Source organism: Aotus nancymaae, unplaced genomic scaffold (assembly GCF_030222135.1).
Source record: "Aotus nancymaae isolate 86718 unplaced genomic scaffold, 86718_ANA_hifiasm-v0.15.2.pri h1tg000007l, whole genome shotgun sequence".
NCBI lineage: Eukaryota > Metazoa > Chordata > Mammalia > Primates > Aotidae > Aotus > Aotus nancymaae.
In genome coordinates this window covers 13395754-13412000 of record NW_026988418.1, presented here as the reverse complement: position 1 = coordinate 13412000, position 16247 = coordinate 13395754, and the positions used below count along the sequence as shown (strand labels likewise).

The 16247-nt window shown below is 37.7% G+C and overlaps 1 protein-coding gene across 10 annotated transcripts in view; it reads right to left on the bottom strand.

Annotated features, from left to right (window-relative positions):
• The window catches only part of ELAVL4 (ELAV like RNA binding protein 4), a 99422-nt gene extending 89950 nt beyond the window's left edge, over positions 1-9472 (bottom strand). For 3 of the 10 annotated variants that reach the window (XM_012434846.3, XM_012434852.3, XM_064372328.1), the window contains exon 1: positions 6143-6428. In XM_012434846.3, the coding sequence (XP_012290269.1) occupies positions 6143-6151 (9 nt within the window). In that variant the 5' untranslated portion in view covers positions 6152-6428. Of the gene's footprint in view, positions 1-5377; positions 5658-6142; positions 6429-8955; positions 9119-9404 lie in introns of those variants that run through there. The other 7 variants (XM_012434841.2, XM_012434844.2, XM_012434851.2 and 4 more) reach the window with 5 other exon arrangements.
• Positions 9473-16247: the final 6775 nt, after the last annotated feature.

Below are 16247 nucleotides of genomic sequence, written 5' to 3'. Positions count from 1 at the left end.
AAAATAAGACTTTCCAAAACAACAAAAAACAAAAACGCAAGCACAAAAATTACACTGACCTTACTTCCTCAACACTTTTACTGCTTTCTCAACCAAAATTTATTTAAGGATTCCTTTAGGACTCTTAGCATTTCTTGATCGTTGTAGAGAGGGATCTTTATTGAGGGGAGAAATACCTTTGGTATTAAATACAACAAGGATCTGAATATGAGCCCCCCCAAAACAAAAATCGTCAGTCCTAAAATGGTCTGAGCAAAGACAGTCTCAGGGGTGGGGTGGAGAGAAAGAGATAGGTGGAGCAAGAGAGAGAGAGACAGAGAGAGAGAGAAAGTCACCAGCCTATTAGGAACCCTGACACTGCGTAAGTTATTTCTTAATGAATGTACAAGGGAAAGCATAAATATTATCATTAAGCAGAGTGGATGTGAACATCCAAAGCAAGCTAGCTGGCTGATTGCTTTCTTATTTTTTTGTTCTTTTTTTAACAATTCCATTTCCAAAGTGCTCGATTCCTAACACTGATGCTCTAAAGCTATTGTGAACACGCTGCCTGAATACTTAATGAAGTAAACAACAAACAAAATGGCTCATCTTTGGTGCCCCCAGCTAGCATCCCAAACTGGATATAATTAAAGGTGTGAACAAGCAAGCAAGGAAGTAACGGACCTGCAAAGTCAAGGTTCTGAGAAATTATCGAGCATCCTACACTGCACCAGTTCAAATTTATCACTCATTATCTCCTATACAGGAAAGATGCAGACCCACATGTTGGTACTCTTCTCCATTCTTGTCCTCCAGCCTTTTTTTCCTTTTCACTTCTAAATAGCTAATTTAAGACAATTACTGCTTGTGACTTCTACCCACCCAGATCACCTTTTCTTTTCTTTTTTTTTTTAACCCTTAGAAAGCCAGTGACCTATAAAAGCCCTTTACTCCTAAAATACGTGGAGATTTAAAACATATAAGGATGTTCCTAACACACACACACTTGCACACCAACTTACAAAGCAAAGCACAGATGCTAATACTGCCATCTTAACTCCTCCTTATTTATACCAATGGTAAAGACTAGGTTCAAATGCCCTCAAAGAAAAACATCCTGCGCACCCCACCATACGCACACACATATATGTATACACACAAATACACACATTTTAATTCTTACCCAGGCCCTTGATTGAAGGGACAGCTATTAGCTCACAAACATCGTTATGGATTTGCACACTTACAGTTTCTCAAGTGGCAGCTAAAGAAAGGTGTTTGGTTACTAACAGGCTGCAGAGTCTGGATATATCTTTTTTGATGAATGTTTGAAATTTTATATTTTTCTAATAAGAGAACTCTTGGAGTCATGAAGAGAAGCCACTTCTTATGGAAAGCAGCCCAGTTTGTTTTTTTTTCCATTTATAGATGCACATTTACTTGCAAGTAAGTGTGTATACATGTTTAGTAATACCAAATAAGGAAAGCCTAAGACAGGTGCAGGAATCCGCAACACACTTATACTGACACATATAGAGTCTCTCTCCTTCTCTTTCTCGCACAAACACACTTTCCACATATACATTAAATGGATGGGGGAATGGATAGTGGTAAATGAAAGGTTGACTTTACTTTCAAAAGGGGAATTGATCAATTCTGTACAACATGGCCCATTGACTGGACAAATAGTAAGATGAAAAGCTTGAAAATGTTCATGTCCCGTCCTAGCCCCCAAATTCCCAATGACATTGGGAAAAAAAAATACTGCATTGCAGCATTTGCCAGCGCATACTCGTGTGTTTAGCATCTGCTGGCCAGCTCACCAACAAATGTACATATTAAACGTCTAGGCATATAAATTAACTGCCTGGTGGCCACAGATCATTGGAGCTAATGAAGAAATTTGTCAAGGCCAAAGTACCTTTGCCCATGTATCATCACCTCTACGAAGACAGCCGTTTCTTACTTGAGGTACACACAAATAATTTGTTTCTTTCTTTCTTAAAAAAAAAAATTAAAATAAGTTAAGACGCCCAGGGCTAAATGAAGCATCACATCTCCTCATGGAAGAAATAACTTTGGTCGACATATAGGAAAAGAACTCACCCACAATAAGGAAATAAGTGTAAAGGGAAGAAATCAAACCAAAGAAAAGGACTTACTCTGAGCAAACCCTATTGTTGTTCATAGTAACTCTAACTTGAGAAAAACACCTCAATTCATCCACAAGTCCTTTTAGAGATATTGAATACACACATACAAAGCACCATTCATGTAATAATTTCTAGATATGAAATTTCAAGTAGATTATCCCCAATAGAAATCCTAAGTTTAAAATATCTGAAGTCTAACGTGTCCTAAACCAAATTTCAAGACTGAGTTTAGAACTAAAATGCAAATTCGTAGTTATTTCTCTTTCTCTTTTTTTAAAAAAAATTCTATTGTTATTATCTCACGACAATCTGGCCTTCCTCTCATAACAACACCCTAATTTTCAAAGGACCAAGGAAGGGGTACTGAGAGAGAAAAAGTTTTAAGGTTTTGTGCAAACCATCAAACGGAAGCAAGACCATCTATATCTGGCCAGAAGAATGACTTGAATGAATGGCAGGCAGAAATGAATGGGACTGAGATCACAAATGAATGATTAAGTTGTTAGCTTTTTAAAAAATGAAGTATTAAATAATCTTGTAAATCAGTGATTCTCAAAGTAATTTTTCAGCTACTTCCCCATCTATGTTAATTTTACCCTTTCAAAAATTTAAATATTAAATGATTTAGCTGTTATGTTACTATGAGATACGTGGACATTCTGATCATTAAAACTGCGACATAGTCAGGTGTTTTTTGCAGAAATATTTCCAATTGCATTTTCACTTCTTAATAAATGCACATTTAGCCTTGTGCTCCCATAAAGGCACACCTCCACATGAAGGTAGTAGTCATTAATATTTTTAAGACAAAGGAGCGAGAAAGGTCAGCATCAGAACCACATGTCTTTTTTTACAACCCAAACCAAGATGACACTTCTTACAAAAATTATTTTCCCCAACTCAAAATTGCCAGAAAATTCTCAGAAAATAGAAAAAGAAACTATATTAGAGACTTAAAAAAGCTATTCTATTTTTTTAAAGGTGTCATAGGCTTATGCACTCAACATATGGCCACAAGATTCAAGTGTATGACAAAAAATATGTTTATTTATTTTTACCTCAAGAGTGAAAATAAAATTTTTAAATCCTCCAATGAGAAGAGAAAACAAAAAGATCCATCTGCAAGGAAAAAAGAATTGGGGGGTGGGGGGGTTTGCAATGAAGAGAGTAAAAATTAAGAGTACTTTCAATAAAGCCAATTATATTTCCTAACCTTTTAATGTATTTCAGTATTTTTAAAATCTCTCATTTTGGGGCTTACAATTAGCTACATGATCATTTATCTATTTTGTCCCTTAGTAAAAACCCCTAACAGATCACCATTTCAGTTGTTTTTACGCTATCTCCTGTTCACCCAAGTACTACACCTTTCAGTTCTGGTACCCACCATCATGAGGAAAAAGAGACTATTAGTAAAACACACTTCGAGAGAGGGAAAAAAGAGAGATGCTTGTCACCCAGTGCACACATGCATCCCAGACATTCAAAGACACTGATATAAAAATCAGCTTTTCACTCAGTTTGTGCCAAGATCAGAACCAGGACCAAATGCCAAATGGAAGGCAGTGGTTGTGAGATTGCAAGCCTGATGGATCCCGTGACTGTGGGCATGGGAAAAGAAGGAAAGAAAAAGGCTCTTCATTTATTATTTTGTAAAGTAATTTCTCCTCAGGATAAAAAATGAGAGGCACAATGAACTCCCCTGAAACTATAGTATCAACATCTGATTTAGAAAAAAATACCCATATCACCTAACACAAAATCATTGCTTAGGGTAGGTCTATTCTACCTATATTTTTCCTATGAATATTTGCTGGAAATTTCTAAGAAATCCTTTGCAGAACCTATCAGCTGTGAGAGTTCACTATTATGCTTCCGTCAACTTCATTCAATATAATTTACATTTTTTTCAAATGGTCTCACAGGATTCCTTGCGATTTTTCACATGTACTATTTCACAGCAGGGTAAAGGGGGAAAAGGGAAGAAAAAAAAAAAGCAAGATTCTCTACCCTCCCTTCCCCCTCTCCTCTTCTCTGGGTTTTTTAAACAACAACAACAACAACAACAACAACACACACACACACACAAACAGGGGAGACAGAACAGATGCTTAAAAATAGATTTCTAAAAATCACTGTAAATCAGAGTTAGAAATGTAATTAACACCTATTTATAACGAATAATTAAAGTTGGGCTGGCCACAAAGAACAGCAAAGATAATCGAGGTCCTGTCCCCCTCCCCTTTTTTTTACACTGTTTGCAGTGTGTTCTCATGATAGCCACCTGCTCCCTAGTCGGCTTCTCCTCTGTTCGTTTCCCCGGCAACCTTTCATTGGGTTTTCCTCCCAGCTATCGCTTTCAGTTGGGCTGCTCGGTCTAATCTTATTTGTTTTACACCCATCAAAACAAGCAGCCAGACAAAGGCAATCCTCTAAGAATGGGAAAAAGACCACAGCTTTGTTATAACATCTATGCAGAGCGAAAAGTCCTCCCCAGGCTTTTCTAGGGAAAATAAGTAAGATGGTTATGAATTTACAGCCTGCCCCCATACCCAGCTCTGAAACCCTGTGAAACCTATTGCTGGTGAAAATTCAAAGTCAAAGTGGGTACTCGTGGCATCTGATCATGCCATTTTGTGCCATATCTTCAGGGTCAACATCAGGCGACAGAAGCGGCACTCAAGGAGTTTCCCTGCTTCTTTTTTCAGAAAAAGATGATGCTAAAAATAGATTTACTACTTCGGCAGAAAGGTTTTCCACTTCCCCTTCCACATCCGAAAGTCCTGTTTCACAACTGCATCTGCTGGTACTGAATCTCACCTCCTCCACCCCTCATTCCCATCTTTCCCCATCACTCCTAGCATGAGACTGAAAAAGAAATGTGCCTTTAACTTTAGCAGTCGTGTAATTCCGTTGAAGGCTCACAGAGGCGGTGGACACGCCAGCCAACAGTGACGGTGACATTGATTGTCAAAAAAGACACCAACCTTCCTTGGCTAAAATGTGTGTTGCTGGAAGAGGCAGTATGTGTGCCGTGTGTGCATGCAGTGCCATTACACTTGGAGATGGATTCTGGTTTTCATAAAAGAGAAATACTGATAAACACACACATACATACACACACAAACAATCAGCACAGTGATTTACGATGCACAGTCCAGCATCCTTACACATACACGCACATACACGCACACACACACACAGGGCTGGAACCTCCAGGCTGCCTTCCTCTTTTCACTTACCATCTTCAAGCCATTCCACTCCATCTGTGATCAGAAGAAGATGGACCCTCACACAGTGTGTCAAAAGCGGAAAGGAACGTTATGTAAAAGCTGACATTCCTTCTTACAGAGCTGCTGCCCAGAGAAGGAAGCAACAACTCAACACGCCAGGCACTGCTACACATACAAGCCGCCTCCTCTTTTTTATGAGGTCATGACAGGAAACTCTTTGAAATACAAGATGCAGCATTTACTGAAGCCCAAATAAATCACTCTCTTTGCCGTTTTGGCTGCGCAGTCCCCCGAAACACAACTGCCCATCTCAATGTTCAGTATCCAGGAGCTGCCTCTCGAGGTTTAAATTTCCAGCACGGAAATGGAGAGATTCCTAACCCCGCTGCATCCACCCCCAGCCCCACAAAACCCAGGCACGTAGACAAACCCCCTCTCCCTTACAAAAAGAAAACCCTTCTTTTGCCATTATATCTTAAGTAATATAACCTGTTTCAACAAACCAGCAATTATTTCAGCCCTCCCCCTCCACCCCTTGCCTTTATGTTGAAGGGAAAACTGACAACGACTTGTTAAAAATGACAATCTTATATCCCCACTGTTTTTCAATAAAAGGACCTACCCGCACTCTCTACACAAAAGAGATAGTAAATGTAGGAACCAAACAGCAGCACAGAACTAAACTCTTGTGCAAGAATAAGACTGGTCAAGGTGTAGATGCTTTTCTTCCCTCCAGCAACACAAACAACAGATTATAAATCTAGTCATACCTACCATAACCATTCTTATTGGCAAATATTGGGTCTCGCAGAGCTTCGACTCTTCTGTTAAAATTTGCAAAGATTTCAGAATATATATTTAAAATGACTACTATTGTTATATATAATTAAAGATCCACAAAACACAGTGTGGATGATTGTAAAGCAAATCAATTATTTGGGGGGGGGGGGTGGGCGGGGGAGAGAAAGAAAAAAAAAAAAGAAAAGGAGCAGTGAGCTGAAACCCCCGATTCTAGGATGTAGATAAGAACAACTGAACAGAGCCTTGCTGAAATTGGCTCGAAGCTTCCCCTTTTTACATCCATTTATGGGACCATCTGTCAGCCGAAGCCTGGATCTGATTGGCTGGGGAAACGAAGGGAGGCGTTGCAACATCAGGTGCTATTTAAATTAGCTACTGCCAGATTGACGATGTTAATGATTTGGTGACCTCTACAACAACAGAGACCAGATTTCTGAACTGCTTCTTGTGTCTGGTAATTAAGGCCCGGCTGAAGCAACAACAGCCATACTTGTATTTTTACCTTTTTCCTCCTCCCAGCTCAAAAGTACTGTAACAACTGCAGATCACTGGAGGCTTGCAAACCTTAACAGTGGGAGGTTCCTTTCTTTCCCCTGTCCTGAGGGCTGAACCAGCCCACCCCTCGGATGGAGGGCTTTTCCACTGTAGAATATTTTCAACCACCTTATCTTTCTAGACAGTTGCTTTCTAGCTAAATGCATATTTAATGATCTGCCTGTAGGCTTAAAGATACAACAAAAGCACTTTAATGTGCTAATTCATCTACAATTTAACTTTATTATTTCCGGATATTGCTGATTTTTAGTAAGCAATGCTCCTTCTCCAGCTAACATGGACAACATTTCAAAATCAAGCAAGTTGGGGATTAAGCTTGTTCCATGAACTAGGTTCATACAAGTTTGTCTCAGAAAACTATTTCCTAATAAATGAAAAGAAAAAACTTGGTTGGGGTAAAGAAGGGGCAGCTGTCAGCCTCTACCTTTCTGCCTTCTGCTTGAGCATTTCAAAACTGAGGATGATGAATGATTTATTTAAATGAATTTATTTTTCTACTTGGATAGGGGCATGATGTGAATTTTTAAAAATCCACTAAAACACATTCTCCTACCACTTTAGAGAAAGGTAAAACATGCTTTTGACAACAGTCTCATTTCAAAACCTGTGCAGAATACTCATTTTGCTTAACTAAATGGTGATTTTGCTTCTCTCCTTCAAAGGGAAGTCTTTTTTTCCTTTGGCCTCTTAAGAGATTTGCAAAGAGACATTTAGCAAGTGTGTCGTGATGTATACAGTTTGTCTGCCTATTTACATATTTTATAACCTCTACACTACCAAGCCTTCGGTAGTGTATTTTTTGTTCTGGTTTGGGTTTTTTAGGCTTACCTGAGAAGTTTATGCTTCACACCTATGCAAAAGACTAATGTGTCACTATTTTTTTAACTCATAATTTAACCAATTTGTTCTTCAATAAATACACAGCGGTAACTAACACATATTACCAAAGACAAAAATTCAATGTAATCTTTAATCTTTGACTAGAGTTGGCAGTGAGACAGAACTGGGCAGAGTAGAAATACAGGCCGAAAAATATGCTGTATTTCTGGGCTTCAAAGTCCAAGAATAAATGGGTTTGTGAAAAATTATTAGAAAAGAAAATAACCTTACATTTTTCAAAACTAAAACTATTCTCTCCAAGATACTGTTTTATGAACACATACATATAAACATACATATGTATTCACACTTTAGAAAATACAGATACATCATAAAACAGTATGTGTTGTGTACACTGCATCATACATTAGACTTGAGTATAAATATATTCAGCTATTAGAAATTAAAATACATAAAACAGAAAAGTAAAAATGTTAAAACTATAATTCCTTAAAGTGGAACAATGCTCAATTAAGTAAACTTTTAAAGTAATTTCTTTAGCAAATGTATAAAAAGTCCTGTGAGTCACAACAGTACTACATTATCTGTTGAACTGTGTACTAAGGGTGAATTCACAGGTTAAAGTGTTTTAAACGGTTCAGCTTATGTACACAGAGTAGGTACGTGTGCCCCAAATCAACAACATAAACTCTGAGTGCAATCTCACCAATATTAAAATATTGTGAAAAGTAAACATTAAGACAATGCTGAAAACACACAAATAAAAACAGCTCACTTGAAACAAAATATTTACTTAGATTTCTCTGGAGGTTATAAAATATAAAAATTTAAAAAACCCTTTTCTCCCATCCGTACTAACCTCAGCACACTTAGTGAACCATAAATTAACATTAGGTATATTAAAAGATATTCCGGCCACTTTTCCAAAATAGTAGCTGTATATACAGTATAGATAAGTAGCTGGTTTTGCTAGGCTAAAAAATTCATGCATTTCATATATTGCTCACTTTTCCACAAACCTCCACTCTAAAGTCTTTCAACGGAATCCTCAAACAAATGCACAAATGTCCTCAGAGGCCTTTTCTCTAAAGACAAAGGCAGAATCCTATTGTTGAGAAAAGTCAACCTTATTATCGAATTTCCAATAGTACCATTCATCTTTCAGAGTGAGGGGCTGACCACTACATCAGTGGTGTGACATTTGTAAAGCAACAGATTCTCAATATATTATCTCAAGAATCAGGCAGGCGAGTCTCCCAGTCATGCATGATTTTTTTTTCTGCCACAATCCACCACCACAGAAAGAAACTTGTCTCACTCAAGCAGCTAAGGCAACCTAAAAATGATATCCCAGCATTGTGGGGCTGCCAGCGCCGCTGTATTCCTCTTACCATAAATGAGCAGTTTCTTGACTCATTAATAACAATTTCCCTTAAAAGAAGTAATCTCATATCAGTCAGCCCCTTGCCACCATGCACACATCCCAAAGGTTGCAGATATCTCAGCATCAGTCGCCGGCAGCCAGCTTTCCCACACAGAGTCCAGATGGACTGTACCAGAAGCCAATTCAGCGTTAATAACTACCTACTCCGCGCAGTGGAGAAGCCTTACGTGGCACAATGGGCTAGGAAACAGCAGCCGGCTGAAACTGCAAATAAAAAAAGACAACCAAATTCTCCAAAAGCACCAAAAGGAAGGAACAGAAATGGAAGCGTGAATTGTATTTCCTTGACTTCCATGAGGGGGAAAAAAGGAATCCTTCATAAACATAGGGGAAAAAAAGAAGGTTGAGGGGGGGTGAAAAACAGATGCTGCCCAGAAAAAAGTGACAAAATATTACCTCATTATTTAACAAAGCAGCATTAAGCGTCCTGCTGATTTCAAACATCTTGCCACAGATTTTGTTTTAAGAGAAACAGATAGAATCCTTTGCAAAGCACTCCGTCTGCAAAGGGTTCTTCAATTTTCTTGCGCGCCACAGAACAGTCAATATATTATTTCCCTAGAGTTCGTACATTAAAACCTCTAGTCAGTGAGCTGAATTTTCCCCTCATCTCACACACAGTAGACTCCTGTTATATGTACTGCTCTCTTTGCAAGAGCAGCCTGCCCCAAACATGGCTGGTGTTTAAACTACTCTTTAAAGTAACAGTTCACTATATAACCACCAGGTGGGTAGAGTGCACAGATTCAAATGAACCATCTTAAAGGTTTTTTTTTTTAATTTATTTTTATTTTCCCTTGGAATAGCTTTTGGGTGTAAAATGTGACATGAGAAACACCAGCATCCTAACAGGCAAGATTGTCTCTCACTATATCTTGTCAAAATAAATAAATAAAATTCCTTCTCTTGACTTAAAGCAAGTAAACGAAACAAAACAAAACACTACCACCGATTCTAATAATAACTGTGAAGAATGAAACACAAACAAGCTTTGTTTCATTCAGCAAAGGATGAACAAGGAAATCAACCCAGAGCAAGTGGGAAAGCCAAAAACTTCATCGAAATATTTCTTTTTAGCAAAAACAGAAAAATATTCACACACAGTAATGAAAACTCAAAAGTGTGCATGTGGATGAAACACCTACAAGATGGAGGCCAGAGTTTAAGGGTGCAAGTTTTCCTCTGAGTAGAAATTAGGTTTATTTGATATGGGTCTTTTCTGATAAAAAATAACTAAAAGCTTAAAAGTAAAGTCACTGAAAAAAACAAATACAAAATCTTAAGCCTCTCCTTTTAAAACAATTATGTGAATAGTGATAAACAACCACAAGAGCAAGCCAATCACATATCTCTACCCATTGCTGTTCTTTTTCCCGAAGATCTGCCTCGAAGTGGAACATTTCTGTCGTATACTATTTTGGATGTGTAGCTAACTTGGCATCTCCTTTGTACCACTCTATTCCAATTAATCTGCTCCTCTGCCAAGAATAAATAGAATGTCCCAAGTTGAAAGCTCCAAGCGACTGGTACTGGGGGTATGTTAAAAGGATACAGAACCACCTGAACAAAAATAAATTACATCGCTTATATTGTCATACGGCCTGATTTTAAGGAGGATCTTATTACTTACAAAGCATGCAACACCATTTACGTTCTGCATGTGTCTAAAACAGAAACCAACACACACAGATACCTGGGATTTTCTTTTCTTGGCTGGACAAAATTAAAGCTCTGGAACTTCCACATTTTCTTGCAAACACAGATGTTGACACTAATATTTTTCCAGCCCATCCAGGCAGTATTTAGCCATACACAATAGTGACTATCCCCTTCATCTTTAAGTCAAGATGGCATCACTTAATACCGTTTAACCTCCTTGCATATATTAAGTTTCAAGTGACAGTTTTTAACTGGGGAGTGAGAAGGAGGAGTTGCTCTCATCAAATTCTAGTTGTATGAAATAAGCTAATTTGTACACTCACCATATGTCTTAAACACTAATTAAAAAATGTCACTTTCTTCAAACATTAAAATGTAATCAGCCTAGTAAATAAAATACTCTCAAGTTTTCTTGCCTTAGTGATAATTTAGAGAGTGTTTATCTCAAGGTAACCTCTCTATTTTGATTACCAAGGAAGACTTTTAATTTGACAAGGGAAAAAGGAGATACTGGGAACTGGGGGGAGTGAGAAGAGAAAACCACTACTGTATGAAGCTGCACAAAGGAAAATAAGATGAAGCGGGTTTTTAAGGACCCATAGTCTTGTTACCCTAAGGCAAATCCAGCCAATCAATACCACCCATTGACGGTCTACCATCTGCCAGGCTATCCAGCGATGTGGCTAAACAGACCTGTTCCATATGACTGTAGCCGGCTCATTTTCAGTAGATTAGGGCAGTTCCAGAGCATTCACGTGCAACAGCACAAAACTCCAAGTCAGACTGAGCCTCTCTCTTCACACCAGTCCCTCCGAGCACAGCTGCAGACCTTTTCCTCCTGTTCCGGCTGTCTGGATTACCTCTTCTTGCCCCTCAATTGAATTAGCAAAATGGGGTGGGAAGGTAGAATGAACAGACACTCACATATCCACACACACAGAGATAGATAATTGCTGGCCCTTCTTCACTGTCATGCAGAAATCAGGAATTCCATGTGCTCTGCCTAATATGATTATAGCACACCATTTAAATAGCGTCATCAGTGACTATGACCTGACATTTTCCTGTGGTTCAATTTCTTTTTATCCTTTACCTCTTCCCTTGAAAAATAAACCTAAACTCCTGGCATTTCTTTCTTTAGGAAAAACACAATCAGTCTGCCCAGAAAATGGTATACTACATGTAAAAGCTTTTGATAACATTTAAAGCTTCATTTTCCTTTGTTGAATTGTGGCGTTGTTTTCTGTTTTTTTTCTCTTTTTTTATATAGAAATATTAAATGTATTTTATAGGAAAATGCAAACATACTACAGAGGCAAGAAAGATGCACCAGACTGACATGAAGGAGTCTATCAGAAATTCACTGTCGAATGTTCTCTGTGAGATATATGACCTGATAGTCAATAGTGCCTTTCTCCTTCCTAAGTAGCTTTGTCTGCTTTGGATTGTGGGAAAGCTAGAAGAATGCTACTGTGTAGGGAAATGTGACAAATGGATGTCTAACCTGCCTAAATCGCCAGGAGTTCACTGTGCAGGTAAACTGACCTAAGAGTAGAATCATACTTCATCTTTCCCTTTTCTTTCCATATTCTTAAGCCTTATGCAAGAGGTTTCTTTCCAGGTCAGTGTATGCTTACTTTTTCAAATCTGCCTTTGACTATACTCTTAAAGCACTAGGATGTCTTTCTGGGAAAGAAAATTTGAAGTACGGGCAAACTATCTTACTTATAGAATTCCGAAGAAAAAGTAAATACACATTTATCCAAGCATCTGATTTAGGTGGAATCGCTGTCTGGACTTTTCCCTGATATATTCTTCATCACAGCCCCCCAAAATCTCAGCAGGGTCAATGTGAAAACACAGAGAGATTTCTGAAGATCCCTATATTAAGGGATTTGGGGCCTTTTCATATCAGTTCAGATGAGCTTTACTAAAAATAAAAAAACCAAAACAAAGAAACAAAAAAACCCTACTATAAATATACATTTTTACAAATCTAAGTGCACTGAGCAGATAAAATATGGAGTAGCTATTTATATCATTAAAGGATATAGTGTTTAGTCAGTTTAATACATTTTTGAAAATGATTTGATATGGAATTTTAAAAAATCCTGGAGTTGTTTATATTTCTGTAACTGATAATAAAGGAATAGATGTAAAAGGCAAAGAGGGTACATCCATGGAAAAAGAAGGGAGGAAGAGGAAGAGGAGGAGAAAGAAGGAAGAAAAGGTCAAAGCGAGAGGAGGGGACAGGAGAAAGGGAGGAGAAGAATAAATAAAGAAATTACAGGAATTCTAAAGCACAAATAAAAATGCTATATTTTACCAGAAGTCTACTGTATACCAAATAGTGTATTAGGCACTTGACATACACAGTTTTACTCAACATCACAGTAGTGACAATTATGTAATCATACTTCTAGAAAGGTGTTTTCCTTATCTAAAAGTAGGGTATCTTTTCCATTATGTCACAGAAGAATATGCTTAGTAAATATTTGTGTTTAATTTGAAAAAAAAATTTTTGGTAGAGATGGGGTCTCAGTATGTTGCCCAGGCTAGTCTTGAACTCCTGGCCTTAAGAGATCCTCCTGGCTTAGCCTCTCAAAGTGCTAAGATTATAGGCATAAGCCTCTGCGCCCAGCCTTAGTAAATATTTGTTGAATCAGTGAGAAAGATGGGCACAGACTCGAAGAGAAAGGAAAGGGAAGGTAAAAGTCATGCTTAATTTTTTCACAACTAAAAACAAGATTAAAGAATTAAAAAAATTCTTTAAAAACTTTCTTTGAAAAGATTTCTTTGTGACATGCTTTTAGCTAGGTATGTCCTCAAGATGTCTCATTTAATCTCTCATTATGATCAGGCTGTAAATCTGGAGTGGAAGAAATACAAAAGATTAAAGCTGGAAAGCAAAACATTTTAGAAAGCAGGATGAGTACCTCACTGAATCTCCAACCCTACCCCTTTTTCATCTTTCAAACCTGAATAAAAACCCTTACATATAGTAGCTGCTCAACAAACAGTTGCTGAATTAAGCTATATGTCCTTATTTTTAAGTAGTACTGACTTATGGGGAATTAATGAATATCAATAGTTCCACTTATTATCATCTCAAGTACTATCCCAAGGCCCATTTTGTTTGATTCAACTAGGGGTCATGGAACATCTCCTTAGGGAAAAATGATATGTTAGGCCCCATAAGCCTCAATTTCTTTATCTGTAAAATGGGCACAATAATACTTCACTTATGGTTTGTTGCCAGAAAAAAAGAAAACATACATAGGCTTGGTGGAGGCATCACTTTAAATGGCAGCAATTATTACTAATATTCAGAATGGGGAGGAAATGCATAAATTAGCATTAGTTTCAGGATAATTCAATCTTGTTGAGGAAGATATATACAAAGACTCTGTAAACAGCAAGAGAATAATAAGACAATCATAACTAACAAAGGCTGAATGATCTGTTCCAGTTCTAATAAAAAAGTACCTGCTGAAGATAAACATTTACGTAGTCTTGTGGGCAAAGTTCAGTGCTAAATTATTGGTGTGAACAATAAAAAGAAATAGAAGTCATAGTCCCCACCTTCAAGGAGCTTAAAATCTGGTTTGGAAGGAGCTTTCATTTTTACGCATGAATCCTAATAGCATAAGGAAGAACATAAAAAGAATATCAAAATTAAGTGTTAGAGATAGTTGATAGTGAGAATGACATCTAGAGTGATGGGGGAAGTCTTCATGGGAGAAGCTTGAATTGAGGCGAGGTCCAAAGAATGATAAGAATTGGCTAAAAAAATGCAGAATATTTCGTATAAGAATAGAGGTGGGGTGGGGGAAAAGAAAGATACTGACAGCCATCGCATCCTAGCCAGAAACCCTATGAGGGCTCCTCTGAATCTATTCCAACCTACTCTATTTTTAAAAGCTATAAATAGAGGAATATTAGGAAATGATGACTGTGGGAGGGCAGACCTCTTATTCAGTAAGTTTTTTTATAAAGGGAACAAGAATTAATATTGACGGAGCATTCACTGTGTGTTGAACATTATGCTAGGTGCTTTGCCTACAAATCTCATTTAATTTCATAACTCTGAGATTTCCAATAAGAAAACTAGAGATTACAGAATTTAACTGATTTTCTCATGATCATATAACTAGTAAGAGGTAAATTTAGTTTCATGCTTATGTACGCCCAACCTCAGTCCACAGTCTTTTCACTATATAACATAGCAACTTATATAGAAAATTGTGAATCTAAAGATAATTAAGTCTTATTTTCTGTGTTACTCTATACTCAAAAACTAACATTCAAAATAATGTCTTTGACTTCTGTTGACATTTAAAACAGTAACAGTGAAAATAATCTATGCCTGTAAATTCAGTATTCTGCCACCAGGTGTTAACAGAACCCTGGTCCTATGAGGATTACAAGGGAAATATTTTGTCTACTATTATTTTGTGCATGTGCTATCCCATTCCACATGCTTGGAAGTGGAGTAGAGAGTGACTGATCTTCAGATGAAATTGTCTGCTAAAGACCCAAAACATTAATGTTTACAAATATATCCCAATTTTATTTATTAAAAATCCAACTGTGAACATAATTCTAGACTTCAGTAATTTTCAAACAATTCAATTACAGATTGTATTCAATGGATTATAGTTCATTGTTACTTTCTTTTCTTTTTCTTTTTTTTTTTTTTTTTGAGACAGAGTTTTGCTCTTGTTGCCCAACCTGCAGTGCAATGGCACCATCTCAGCTCACTGCAACCTCTGTCTCCTGGGTTCAAGCAATTCTCCTGCTTCAGCCTCCTGAGCAGCTGGGATTACAGGCATGTACCACCACGCCCGGCTAATTCTGTATTTTTAGTAGGGTTTCTCCATGTTTGTCAGGCTGGTCCCAAACTCCCGACCTCAGGTGATCCACCTGCCTCAGCCTCCCAAAGTGCTGGGATTACAGGCATGAGCCACTGTGCTGGGCCAGTTCATTGTTACTTTCACACTGTACTGTGAGCTTGCATGGCAGAAATTGTATGTTATTTGCCTTATAACCCCAGCACATAGAATAAGAGTACCTGGAATACAGTGGACACTCAATAAAAGAATATAAATTATTGATTTCAAATAATTCAGAAAAACTTTTGAACTAACTGCTTAGCGTATAATTAATTGGTGGTCAATGCTTTATTCACTAATACTTAACTTTCTTTATCAAGTCATCCTTAATGCTGACTTATTATAAAAAGCCCTTTCCTGAGTTTGGTCACCAGCAGAAGCCTCAGATCAACAGCCCATGGCTGCTTTTCTCTCAGTGGTCAAGCACTTCCCTTCTGCCTTAGCCAGGGACATTCTACATTTATTATAAGCCCTGCCCTACTCAGTAGTCTAGTTTCCAATCCTCTTATGCCCAAAAAGGTTGCTTCCTTTCTCTATGAGAGGTGAAGAAAAAAAATGTGGAAAACAAGAGAGGCATGCTATATAACCATCAGAAAGAGGCAACTCTCCACTTGACCCTTTTTAGTTCTTCCGCTCTCTGACTCTGAAGCTGGGGAAATGATTTAACTACTTTTAAGCAGAAGAGTAA